A 13764-nucleotide genomic window follows, 5' to 3' on the forward strand; every position below is an offset into this window, starting at 1 on the left:
CTCTTTGTTGAACAAAAATGCAAACTTGGTTTTAAAATAAATCAGCAATCTGAAATTGCAAATTGACAGTATTAATGTTTAATAATAATGGTATAGACACTGCTTGGATAATTTATTCCAATTAACCATTGCTTTGCCAAACATTCCATGGATTGCTTCACAGGTTATTGTATTAAACAGTTAGACATTTTGAGAGGTAAAATAAAGATTTCAGAATAAAGTTTAGGTATGTTAATAACATTAGCAGAGTTAAAGGGGCTCTGAAACTTTAGTTATGGAAAAAAGCAAGAATGATTATGTTAAGTCTGCAATGTTAGAAGGATTTAATAGGTTATAGCAGCAAATAATGCAGCACTATCTATAATAAAGTTCTCTTATCAGTTTGAATTGTTCATACTGAGGAAGATCTGTAAAAAAAAAATGTTTCATCTTTGTCTTCATTGCTCCATATCAGTGAATCTTTGCCCCTGCATTCATCTTTTTTCTTCTCTGCTGACTCAGAGAACAGCTCACCTGCCTTCCTTCTCACAGTGGGAGGATCCTTGCTAGAAGAAAACCTAAATCCTTTCCTAATATGTTCATCCTTTCCTTTTTCACTGACCTTATTTTTTTCTGCTTTTTAAATATCCTGAGGCTGTAGTGCCCCTTCTGACTTCCTGCTTCCTTCCTTTCATATCTATACTCTTGAAAACTTGACTTCATGTCTTGCCTCCATATTCTCTCCATCAATTTCTCTTTCATCTAATGCATAGTATTACTTCCACTACCAAAAAAACAAAAACAAAACTTACTAGTCAGCGCCAGTGACCATCACAGACAAATAACATGCATTTCCTTCATTTTCATCTTGTTTTAACCATTCTGCTGCACTTGTCACAGTTGACTAGATCCTCTTGTTATTCTTTTTACTTTGGCGTTCCTAACACTTTATTCCATCTTACTGACCATTCTTTTTTAATGAAGACTCTTCCAAGGATTGGCTCCAAGTGCTGTCCTTGGCCCCTGCCAAGGATCTTATACGTACTCCTTGGAGAGCTCATTCACTCTCTGAGGTTCAAATATAACCTCCTGCTAAAGTTTCCAAGTCTGCATTCCAGCTCTGACCTTCCTCTTGTTTTTTTTTTTTTTTTTCAGTCCTAGCCAGTTGCTTTCAGAACATTCCATTTAAAGATGCTGCCATCAGTTTGATAGTTTAACATGTTATATAAATACACATCTTTTCAAACATGCAGGTGCCACCTCTCAGCTTCCTCATTTGTATCATTCTGTCAGTGTTACCATCTTCTGACCCTTAGGTTTACAGTCTTGAAGTTGTCTTAACCAATCTCTCTATCCCGCATATTTATTAAGTTAAGAAATAAGATCAGTCCTTCCTCGAGGGTGTTGAACCTTCATATCCACAAATGTTCATTCTTATCACCTCTCTCCAGGATTAAACAGCCTTCTAATCTCTAACTGTTCCACTTTAAGTGTCTAAAACAGAGGTCAGTAAACCTTAGCACATAGTCTTAGTCTGGCATTACACCTGTTTCTGTTGGCCCCATGGGCTAAGAATGGCTTTTGTATTTTTTAATATAAATATTAAAATGTAATATTTTGTGACATTTCTGTATTAATAAAGTTTTATTGGAACACAGCCATACTTATATTTATGTATCATCAATGGCCCCTTTGTGCTACAATGGCAAAGTCGAATGGTTGTGTCAAAAACCACGTGGCCGGCAAAGCCTAAATTTCTTTAGTCCTTTCCAGAGAAAGGTTTGCTGACCCCTGACCTAAGAGTTTCCTTAACTTGGTTTTCAAAGCCCACTGTCAGCTCTCTGTACTTTGTATGTAAGCCCTTTTGCTCTGACCTCTCACATGTACCCTGTTAATTCTGTAATGTTTGGTTTTTTCCCTCTCACTCAGCTTGTCTTCTTACCACTGTACCAGTTCATCCTATACCTTGCTCAAGTGTCAGTTGGAGACTTTTCTTTGATAAGACCCCTATCTCACATGATTTCATTCTGTTGATCTTTCTGTAATTTTGAACTAACTCAAGATATTTCTATTCTGTACTATATTTTTAGCCACTTGTATATATTTTGCTTTGTTCTTTAGACTTTTGTTCTCACATGCGCTGTAAGCTCCTTGTGTATAGGGACTTTATCTTCCTTTCACTTGAGTACTTGGAGGTGGCAATCCATTTTGGTGACTCATCCTTTAGCATGGCCTTATACAGATAGAATTTTTAGAAACACTTGTTTATATATATATAACTTGCTCATCTTCTCTAATGAAGATATATGTAGCTAATGATATTAGCATTTTAAATTGGTATCTGGTTAGTAAATATAATTGTGAAATGTTCCTGTAATACCTGCCAACCCCAGTTTCCTTATCTTTTTATTCAGGGTCTTAGAGGTTATGTGGGAGACTCTAGCAGGACCCAGGGAAACTAAATCAGAAATGATGTCCATAGATACCCCAAAAGAGTTATTTGAATGCCTGCTGTGCTACACTGCACTGTACCACGTTTTTATAGACCGATTGATTCAAGAAAACACGTATTTGTTGCCCTGAATGTGGCATTCTAAAATGGATGAAGTTAGGTAATACCCAAAGTTGAAAAACAGAAAGAAACTGAGGGACAGAATTGTAGAGCGGGTTAGTGTCATGATATTTTATGCAACACAAATATGAAAATATATTTAGCACATTAAAAACAAGCAGAGCTGGGAATTCCCTGGTGGTCCAGTGGTTAGGACTCCGAGCCTCCACTGCAGGGGGCACAGGTTCCATCCCTGGTTGGGGAACTAAGATCTTATATGTAGCACAGTCAAATAAATAAGTAAACAAAATTAAAAATGAGTAAAGTTGAACAGTATCGTTAGTCTAAAGCCAGGTCATGATAGCAAGTAGTTACAAATACTGTTTTCTCAATTACCTTTCTAATTTGCATCATAAAAGGTTTCGTACTGATAAAAGGCAACTTTGTAGACTTGAATTCGTTTCTTAAAAATTTGGTATTGAATTTAGAGGGGAAGCTCCCCAAATTCTATTTCAAGCCATTGGCTTTTTCTCTTCTAAATGAAGACATCAGCATGGATGTTCAAGATAGGAACACAAAATGTTTCAGAAATCCAGCTGTTATGTGTGGAGCACCGACTATGTGCCAGCACTCTGTTGGTGCCTTTATATATATTATAAATAATCTTCACAAAAACACTCAAAGTGGGCAGAGTGGAGGTAGATAGCCCCAGAGAACACTGAGGCCCAAGTTCAAATAGCCCTTAAGTGGTACCGCATGATGAGAACCCTATTTTTTATTTTATTTACTTATTTATTACTCCCATCTCAGTGCTGTTTTGGGAAGATGACCTAAGAAAGATCATTTAAAGGGACAGAAGGGCTTGAGGCAGGTACAAGGCCAGCAGGGGAGAAGGCCTCCTGCAAGAAAGAGTATCTGGGGCAAGAGTGTAGAAGTTGTCAGTTTGATCCCAGGAAGGATACCTACCCAGAGTCCCAACCTGATGCACCTTAGTTTAAAAAAAATTTTTTTTTAATTGAGGTTTATCTGATGTACAATATTATAGGTTACAAGTATATAATACAGTGGTACACAGTTTTTAAAAGTTGTACTCCATTTATAGTTGTTATAAAAACTTTAGCTATGTTCCCTGTAAAGTATATTCTTGTAGCTTAGGCTTCTCAGGCCCTGCAGTGGTAAAGAATCTGCCTGCCACTGTAGGAGACTCAGATCTGATCCCTGGGTCAGGAAGATCCCCTGGAGTAGGAAATGGCAGCCCAGCCCAGTATTTTTGCCTGGAAAATTCCATGAACAGTGGAGCCTGGCATAGTCCATGGAGTTTCAAAGAGTTGGACGTGACTGAGTACACACATACACACATATCCTTATAGCTTATTTTATACATTACTGATTTATTAAATTTGGGGGGGTATATTCCCTGGTGGTCCAGTGATTATGACTCTGTGTGCTGTCACTGCCCAGGGCCTGGGTTCAATCCCTGGTTGGGGAACTAAAATCCCACAAGCCGAGTGGTGCTGCCAAAAAAATTTTTTTAACTGAATTATAGTTGATGTAAAATATTACATAAGTGGCAGGTCTTAATTTCTTACTGTACAAATCCTAAACCCAAGTGAGCAATCATTTGTGTATTATCATTTACATAACTTTCTTTTTCTTACAGCACCCACGTTTCAGGTTAAACTCTTTGCATGATGTTGGTTTTAAAAAAGTTAAAACCTCACAGGAGCTTGTAGGCCCTTATTTAGGAAGGAAAAGGATATATTAATGATTCATTCATAATTGACTTGGGAATTGCTTAGTGAGTTCCTTTAACCTTTAGTTTTAATTTGGCTTTAACCTTTAGTTTTTTAGGTTTAGCTCTGCTTTCCAGTGACTCTAATGACAGAGAAGCAGTAAATGGATTTGAGTTAATGTTATTTCAAGAAGGGAATATCTAGCACAGAAAAGCATTTCTTCGATATAAAGGGTAGAAAGAGCAAATTAAAGACTATTTTTTAATAACCAAATGTAATTAAAATGCATTGTCAGATTTACATTTTAGTACCTCAGAGGCATTGATATTGCCTGTTTCTGAAATGAGATTGCTGATTCAAAAAAAAATAAAACCCCAAATTTCTGTATGTGGAAAATTCTCCTAACCTCTTCCTCTCCTTTTAATTGTGGTGTTATGATATAATTTACAGGGTAAGATAGAAATGTATCTCTTGAGGAAACTGTAAACATAAGATTTTGTCACTTAGGGAGCTTCAGGCAGAAAGATTCTTTTTTTCTATAATCAAGTGTCATTTAGAAAATGACAATATGAAGTTCCTTGGTGTGTTCTCAGTGGTACAAACCCTCCCACACTTTTTTTCTTCTTTTTCTCCTGGAGTAGTTTAGTCGCTTAACTACAGTGATTCAGAGGAGAGGCAGTTTGGTTTATCATTGATATTCTGATCTCTCTTTTTGGGGGCTGGTTGTGTGGGCAGAGTGGCAGCATGGAGCTACTTAGAAACTCCCGTTCAGCTCTGTCGCTCCCTTAAGCAGCATGAGAAGTGGAGATGAGGGGCCCTGGAGGTGATTTTTCTGGGCTTCCAGCTGGAGCATTCAGAACAGTTAGCTTCAATTGCAGAGGCTGGAGGCCCAGGTGTACAAAGTGTGAGAGTAGGGGTCTCTGCAGCCCTGGTTAGGGAAGCTCAGTTCTCCCATCCAGGTTTTCCTTTCATTCCCCTGCCCATCTCCAAAGCATTAATGATATAATAGTGTGAGGTTGGCAGCGTCTTGGGGGCTGTACTGATTGGCCTCCTCCTTATTTAGGAGTCTTATTCTGCATCTGTATGCAAATTATAGAGACCGTAGAATCATCATTCTTTATGTCAACAAAAAGTGGTATCAGTTTAAGAAAAAAAATCACACGCACACTAGATTGAAAGTAGCAATAACTGGTTTCTGCTGTCTTCCCTGACCTTGAAAAAGATATATAAGTTCTCTGCATGTCTCTTCTCTGGCCCTGGGTTAATATGTGTTTCCTAGAGCTGTTGTGTGAATGAGATTAACCTACGTGAAGTGTTCTGAACTCCTTAAGGAATGATATCAAAGCAATAAAATGCAATACTGTTATTACAGCCAAGATAGAGAGGCGGAGAAGACAGATCTACATTTTCTTCCTTAATCTTCTAATCTTTCCAGATGCCCGTGGGTCCTCTAGAGTCTCCTCTCTGTACCTTAGTTTTGGAGTGGTGGGTGGTTTCATGCCTTCCACCCTCTGAAACCGAGTTCCTCGGGAAGGCCTTCGTACGCCCACCCTATGGGGAAGGGGTGAGGGTGACCCCCCAGTATGTGGGACTAGGGCAGCCCAGGATCTGCACAGAGAAGGCCCTCTCCACTCTGCAGGACAAGAAGAGGCAGCCATGGTCTGTGTGCGCCTTCACGGCTAGCCCACTGCTCCTTCAGAGAACCCAACCCCGGGTGCCCAGGCTCCTCTGACCACCCTCCATGAGGAAGGAAAGTGAATCCAGAGAGGCCAGCGCTTCCTGCGGTCCGGTCGGCTGGGGACACTTTTGGAGCAGTCCAGCAGTGTGAGCACCGCCCTTCCCGCCTCGACGACCATGTCCTTCAGCGCCACCATTCTCTTCTCCCCTCCCAGTGGCAGCGAGGCCAGATGCTGCTGCTGTGCGTGTAAGAACGAGACAAGCGGGGCCAGCTCAGGCTGTCAGGGTGGGAATCCTCCCAGCACCCCGATCACCGTGACGGGACACGGCCTGGCCGTCCAGAGCTCCGAGCAGCTCCTGCATATTATCTACCAGCGGGTGGATAAGGCCGTGGGTCTGGCTGAGGCAGCGCTGAGTCTCGCCAGGGCCAACAACGAATTGTTAAAACGACTCCAGGAGGAAGTGGGTGAGCTGAGGCAAGGGAAGGTGCCCGCGGCGGATGAAGACAGGGAGAGTCGGGCACACGGCTCCCCGCTGGAGGAGCCCGGGCCCCTCAAGGAGAGCCCCGGGGAGGCCAGCCGGGCCGTGCCGGCTGCGGAGGAGGAGTGTGACAGTGTGGGCAGTGGCGTGCAGGTGGTGATCGAGGAGCTGCGGCAGCTGGGAGCGGCCTCGGCTGGGGGGCCCGGACCCTTGGGCTTCCCCGCAGCTCAGAGAGATGTGCGGCTCCCGGGATGCGCCCTGACTGCTGGCGAGGGGGCCCCGATGCTCAACCCTGTGAGTACACAGCACAGGACCGGAGCCGAGCTGCTCCCTTGTGCCCTTCCTGGCCTTCCTCTCTTTCTCTCTCTTCTCTCCGTCCTTCAGCCTTTCTTTTGGTGCTATCAGTGATGAACAGCAGGGTACCGAGTTTCCTTTGTCGTCAGAGAGAGTGACCCTCCTGTTTTTTCCTGACCCCGTGGCCTTTCTGGTAGGAGGCCATTGCTGGCATGAGTGGAATCGGGGCTGCCCTGCCCTCCCACTCTGTCGCGCCGCATGGCACCTTCTCCACAGCTGCCTGACAGCTCCATGGGCTCTGCCTCTCCTGGCGAGGATGCCTGCCATGCACAGACGACTCATTCATATTTGATCATGGGCGCTCTGCTTGCCAAGAGGAATTCAGGACTAGGAGAGAGATGAGGATGTGAGGAGAGAGAGGCAGAGGCCGGGAGGGAGAGCAGGGAATGAGGGAGGGAAAGGGCAAAGCTGGTAGTGGACAGGTGCAAGAAGGGAAAGAGGCCATTGGAAATGAAGGGTTCCGAAAGGAGAAAAAGTGGAGAAAAAGAGCAGAGGAGAAAAATGAACCTAAGTGGAAGAAGAATTGATGCAAGGGAGAGAATATGAGGTAAGGTAGGAGGGAGGTAGAGGAAAGGAAATAAAATGAGGAAAAATGGGCAGTTGAGAGTTTACCTAAGAGGATAATAACACGTACGGAGGAAGAGGGAAGCCAACGGGCCTGTTGTGTGAGCCGGAAAAGACATAGAAATACACTGATATTTCAGCTTCTTTACTGCTCAGGGCCATATGAGCAGGGAAATCCTGGCTGAGGAGAGTAAAAACTGAAGAATGTCACATCGAAGTCTGGAAAGGAGATGGAGCAACTCTAGAGATCTCAGATGTGAAGCTAACAGATGTGTTGCCACTTGAGAGACAGTGGGAGGTCTGTCAGCTCCCACCCACCCTCTCCACCACGTCCTCCTTCTGCCCTCTGTCTTTTCCTCCACCCGCCACGACAAGGCCCAGACACCCAGGAAAGAGTAGAGCAGAACAGGGGGGCTGAGACTCCGAGCCCATCTGCTGGATCTGAGGAATGAAGGCCGCCTCCAGGGTCATACTGCAACCGGTCACTGCTCCACCAAGGCCTAGCCGCATGGGTGGGTGATGGCCCCGAGGCTCGCCCCAGTCTGCCCTGCCAGGGACTATCCTTGGTTTGGGGGTATCAGAGGAGCTGCTGGGAAGGTGGAAGGAGGCAGGGAGGCACCAGGCCCAGCAGTGCCCTGAGCTGTGGTTCTTTCTGGCAGGGAAGGCTTCCAAGCTGACAGGATGGAATTAGATTTCACAGCACAGAAAGCAGCTCACAGGTCTATAAATCTCAGCCTCCTCCCCCGCTTCTTTCTGTGTTTTTTCCCCCACTTTCACTGTTTTGTTTTCCTGGCTGCAGAAATCCCCCTCCTTTCTTCTCTCCCTCTCTCCCTTCCTCCCTCCTTCCTTCCCCTACCCTGTGTGTCCTTGAGTGAGGGCACAGGCAGGCAAACGGATGTCAGGGCAGCGACTGTCAGATGTAGCCAGGGCAGGATCAAGGTGAGGGCACCTGCTGGCTCTGCAAAGGGAAGAGGGCAGGGGATGGGGAGGGGGAAAGCAGTACCAGCCTCTCTAGAGGTTTCTGACTATATCTACCTCCTTTGCTCCCATTTTTCTATTTCTCCTTCTCGTTATTTTATTTTCTCACTCCTCTTGCTTGGTTTTCTTATCATCGCTTTCTCACTCAATCCCTTTCAGGCAAAACACCTAGCTACCTTACCTGTACTCAGGTGCAAAGCATAAATGACTACTCACAAATAGAGCATCAGAAACATGCCTTGTCCTTTCAATCAGTCCTGTGGTAATGACCCAAAATGAGAGGCCCCGTTGAGTGAAAGTTGCTCAGTTGTGTCTGACTCTTTGTGACCCCATGGATTCTAGCCCGCCAGGCTCCTCTGTCCATGGGATTTCCCAGGCAAGAATACTGGAGTGGATAGCCATTCCCTTCTCCAGAGGATCTTCCCAACCCAAGGATGGAACTGAGGTCTCCTGCATTGCAGGCAGATTCTTTACTGTTTGAGCCACCAGGGAAGCCCAAGAGGCCCTGTATCTGCAAAAAATATTTGCCCCACGCGCCCCCTAGAGTCCCAGAGAAACAAGCCATGAACCACTGAAGACTGGGCTAGATTCCTCCCTGTTGCCCACTCCCTGTTCATCATACTTACTAGTGAATGATGGTTGACCAGGTTCCTACAAGCCTGGCTGGGTAATAGGGTTTTTTTTTTTTTTCCCCCGTATGTTCTTAGCTGGTGGATGATTACGTGGCCTCTGAAGGTGCAGTGCAGCGGGTGCTGGTGCCTGCTTATGCCAAGCAGCTTTCACCAGTCACACAACTGGCGATCCAGCGGGCAACCTCAGAGACCGGGCCAGAAAATGGAACCAAGCTGCCGCCACCCCGCCCTGAGGACATGCTCAGTGCTGCTGCCGCCCTGGAAGGGCCTTCGGAAGAGTCAGGCCCTGGGGGAACTGGGGAGCTGAGACAGTCTCTAGGGTTCACTGCTTCCCCATGCAGGACCAGAGGGAGTGGGCAGAAGAACTCCAGACGCAAGCGGGATCTGGTCCTCTCTGTGAGTGAGCTCAATTTCTATACATTTTTCTTCAGTTTGGAGAGATAAGTGAAGAGTGAAATGTGGGTTGCTTTTAAACGTCCCATGTGGAATGAATGGTATCCTGAAGCCTGCTGGAGTAGGAAGGGCAAGAAGGGACAGACTGTTCCCTAGCCCCAGGGACAGACAGTCCCTTTGCTATCAGTGCAACTTGTTGTTTAGGCTTTTCCGGATAGATTGATATCTTCCATTTAAAGATAAGGGAATTATATCATGTCTCCTGGTGATCTCATAATTCTGATGGGAAGATCTTTATGGGGTTCAGCAAATTGACTGCAGCAGGATAGCACTAGAAACTGCCTGCAAATAATCAGTGTTCAGGGCAAGCAGCAAGGGGCCCCTTGGGCAGCAAGGCCAAGGTGTCCTGAGGTGGTCCCATACCCCAAAGATGCAGAGGACCACTAGACACTCAGCTCAAGGATAAAGGTTAGAAGAGTCTGGTGATTCTCAGAGCTCTTGGCAGGAAAGGTACTGGCCTGAATCAGTTCTGCCTGAAACCTTACAGTGGCTTGGAGTCCTAGTGCATCCCTAAACATCCTACAATCTATAGGATCCCCCGCCCACACCTCCGTTATCCAGTGTCATTAGAGTCAAGGTTAAGAAACCCTGTTTTAGGGTGACTACAGACCTTTGGATCAGCTCTGTCATCCAAGACATCTTTCTAATGGAGACTGTAATGGGTCTCCAGTCTCTGGGTAATAGCTTATGAGGGAAACTGAGAGTTCTGGTCAAGGGTGATGGTCACCACTGACATCCAGTGAAATCTCATCAGAGTATAGAACCCATTTCTCCTGTTACAGCCTTAGTAAAGATTGAAAGTGGCTGACTACCATTTATACTTCCTTTATTTATATTACTTCTTTCTCCTTTTTTCTAAGAGATCTTACTCTTACTCTTTGTTTTTACGTTGATAGATTCTTTTTTTCCCCCTTCCAGAAGACACCATTCATAATCAGTATCAACTGATTTCTAACCTTTATTTCAGATTTTGGTTACATTTAATGACATGTCACTTATCAAGAATGGGGAATAGGTTTAGTTTCTCTGTCATGGATTTCTAATCCAACAGGACACTGTTGTTGCCAGTGGCAGAAATAGAGGCTTATACCTAGAAGTACCTTTCAAGAGAATTCCCCCAAATTCTTAGTGTTTAAATCAGAATATATGTGTGATAATTACAATTTGCATAAAATCAGGATTTTTTTTGGTCAGTTCTGTTCCTCTTGTGCCTACTGCCTATAGTGAGAGGTCTAGTGGTGAGGCCGGGCTTCTTCCTGCCCTTTGGAGAGCTTGGCACAGTGCCTTCTGGGAAGCATGCTCAGCCATCATGCTCGGTGTTGTACGATGAGAAGAGGGGCAAGTGGAGCAGTCAGGGAGTCTTGCTGCCCATCACAGAGAAAGATATAAAATGTTCTTGTGTGAGTCTGTGGGTTCAGAGGGAGAGGGATGGTTGCCGATCTTCACTGTCCCAACCTTTAGCTCTGGAAAGGAATCCGAGAGGCATTTCTCCAATCTGTTGAGGCTGCTGGGGGTTGCTGCTCTGCCAGGGATCCAAAAGGCCCAAATCAGAACCTTAATTCCTTGGACTGCTGCAGATCCAGCCACCCATTGGAGAAATTATTTTTAGCTTGCTCAGGAGGCAGGTGAGCCAGCATCCTTTAGTCTTAACACTTATTATTGGCTAGAGTATTTTCCCTTTTCACTTCAAGCTTGGTTTGATTTTTATCAGCTGATCTCTTCCAAGTCAATTGAATTGGAAAGCTATGCAACTCCTCCCCCATCTTTTTTCTTTTTTTGCAACTCTTTCAAATTCTTTCTGAAGCATTCAACCATTCCCTTGTGATTTCTCAAGTCTGGACTTCTAAAAGGTAAAATAACTATATCAGATATAAAGCTAGTACAACTCTTTTTTTAATAGAGTGGAGAACCTAGTCATAAAGAGTTAACAGTAATTTCCTAAGTTGATATGGTGAGTCAGCCATAGGAGTAAGAGGTGAAATTGGGCATTTCTGAATACAAAGCTGAAATCCTGAGATCAGCATCCCATCAGTTTGGGACTGGGTAATTTCCATTGACTAAAGGACCTTGGGATGAAAATATAATCAGAAACAGCAAAACTAAATTTAATAGGAGGAAATGTAAAATCCTGCATTAGAGTACAGAAAAAAAAAAAACAGTTGCAGAAGGGTGGAAATAGTATCTGTGTGAAAAATGGACTTGAGCTGACTACAGGCTCACTATGAATGGACCCTGTGGCACTGAGTAGCGATGGGGTTGCTAAGAAAGGTAACAGCATCTTGGGTTTCATTCCTAGAAGTATAGAGTTCTCCTCGGGGAAGTAATGCTCCCTTTGGCCAGACCTCAGTGGATGAGTTTGATTCAGTTCCAGGTGCCATGTTGTAAGAGGAACACTGGCAAACCAGAGCGTCACAGTTTCATGAGGAGTCTGTCTGGCAACTATGTCATGAGGACTGGTTGAAGGACTCGGTGTTTAGACCAGATAAGAGGAGACCTCGGGAGAGCATGGAAGCTGTCCTCAAATACTTGAGGTGCTATTAGGGCAAAACTGGGGTCAGATTTTGGAGTATCAATTTTTTTTTTTTTTAACAATTAGAGATGCTCATAGTAGCTGAGTCAAAAACTAGTGAGAACCCATCATGAAAGGTATATAAGCAAAGCTGAAAGATAGCCTGTTTAATGATATAAACGGATGGTTGGGTGACAGTGTCTCCAAGTTCCCTTTCATTTCACATTTCTGTTATTTCAGGTTTGTGTTTTTTGGACCATGATATGAGGACCCCTGGGATTTGTTGTAATGTGCAAAGACATATACCTGGGACATTTTCCTGGGTCACCAATTTTACTAGAAGATTTTGGAAGACATTTTCATGTTAAGAGAAATACAAAATGGCAAACCACTTCAGTATTCTTGCCTGGAGAATTCCACAGACAGAGGAGTCTGGCAGGCTGCAGTCCATGGGGTTACAAAGAATCAGACATGACTGAGCTACTGACTGACTAAAGGGGCTTCAAGAAATGTCTATTTGAAGTAGCCCTGTTGTATATTTGCTCTCTCCTTGCTATTAGAAGTATGTTTGTGGAAATGTTTGAAAACCTGTATTCTAGTGATCATATTCCCTGAGAGCAAGAGTAAGACCCAGAATAATTCTGAAGGCTCCACATAAATTAAATGAAAAGGAAAAAAGTGGGGAGGGGGTGTCCATTAGAGACACTAATGTGGGTAGGCTCTCTGGCTAAAAAAGGGCATCAACAGAAAATGGTACCTAGGCTATGGGCAAGATTCATGCAGAAAATCCCATAGGGACCAGAGAAGGGTTTCACCATATTTGTTCCTGGCTTGATTGTGTTTTGTTTGTTTCCCCTAGAAATTGGTCCATAATGTGCATAACCACATCACCAATGACAAGAGATTCAATGGGTCTGAAAGGTATGATCCTCTTGAGGGAAAAGATCATAAGGAACTTTGCCAAGGAGAGGGAAGCAGAGGGGGGCTGCTCCAATATAATGGTTAGGCTAGGGCTTCCACCTCACCATCGCCCTTTGTGTCATGTCTTAGGCCATGGGGGACTTTCCCACAAAGCTGATTAATGAAGGAATCTCTGTCTAGCTTTTAAAATGCTGACTGTCTTATTTACTTTCTTCTCTTGTGGCAGCATCAAGTCCTCTTGGAATATTTCCGTAGTGAAGTTCCTTCTGGAAAAGCTCAAGCAAGAACTGGTAACAAGTCCCCACAATTATACTGACAAGGAGCTGAAAGGTGAGAAAGACCGAGTTAACTTGCACCCCAGCCTTTCTTCATCCCCTGTTCCTGACCAGAGGAGAAGAGGCCTATGGAGATGATTTAGGTGGTTTTGAAAATAGTGGACTTAAAAAATTGGTTTTGGCTATTTTTTCACCTAGGATTGTCTTTTTATTCCCCTACTCAGTCTGAAATGAAAATGGGAGAAGGAAGGGGCCAGAACACCATCATGCATGATGCTTCTACAGAGCCCGAGTCTTGGGTATTATGAAAAGGAGGTTAGAATCAGGCCTCCCCTTTTGTCCCTACATATCACGTCCTGGGTTTCCTACTTCTCGTGCCCTTCTGTTATCTGTCTGTAGCATTAAGAAAGCGTCTGCTGAAAAAGTACTTGGGATCTGCCGTCAGCCGAGTAGAATGGGGTAGGTCTGACTGCGGTTGGGGAAGGGGAGTTGCAGGAGCCTCAGAGTTGTCCTTTTACGGTGAGAGGAGTTCCTGTTAGAGATGCAGAGGGCCAGAGAGAGCTACACCAGAGAGGAAGGAATAGATGCTGATGGATATGCCCAGAAAGCCCATTGTGTAAAAGTGGTTCTCCCCTCTTCCACCTGGTAGTGTTACAGC

The 13764-nt window shown here is 44.4% G+C and overlaps 1 protein-coding gene and 1 long non-coding RNA gene across 7 annotated transcripts in view; one reads left to right on the forward strand and one right to left on the reverse strand.

Moving 5' to 3' along the window:
- The window catches only part of C7H14orf93 (chromosome 7 C14orf93 homolog), a 19277-nt gene that overhangs the window by 4333 nt on the left and 1180 nt on the right, over positions 1-13764 (forward strand). For 5 of the 6 annotated variants that reach the window (XM_069595737.1, XM_069595738.1, XM_069595736.1 and 2 more), the window contains 4 exons: positions 5903-6714; positions 9024-9344; positions 12770-12831; positions 13058-13161. In XM_069595737.1, coding sequence (XP_069451838.1) covers positions 6118-6714; positions 9024-9344; positions 12770-12831; positions 13058-13161 — 1084 coding nt within the window. In that variant the 5' untranslated portion in view covers positions 5903-6117. Of the gene's footprint in view, positions 1-5698; positions 5749-5902; positions 6715-9023; positions 9345-12769; positions 12832-13057; positions 13162-13764 lie in introns of all 6 variants that reach the window. The other variant, XM_069595742.1, reaches the window with a different exon arrangement.
- Positions 10342-13764, reverse strand: part of LOC138443412 (uncharacterized) — a 9812-nt gene continuing 6389 nt past the window's right edge. Inside the window, exon 2 of the long non-coding RNA XR_011258134.1 lies at positions 10342-11244. This is a non-coding gene — a long non-coding RNA (uncharacterized lncRNA). The remainder of the gene's footprint in view (positions 11245-13764) is intronic.

The sequence above is a fragment of the Ovis canadensis genome, chromosome 7 (genome assembly GCF_042477335.2).
Source record: "Ovis canadensis isolate MfBH-ARS-UI-01 breed Bighorn chromosome 7, ARS-UI_OviCan_v2, whole genome shotgun sequence".
In the NCBI taxonomy this organism is placed as follows: domain Eukaryota; kingdom Metazoa; phylum Chordata; class Mammalia; order Artiodactyla; family Bovidae; genus Ovis; species Ovis canadensis.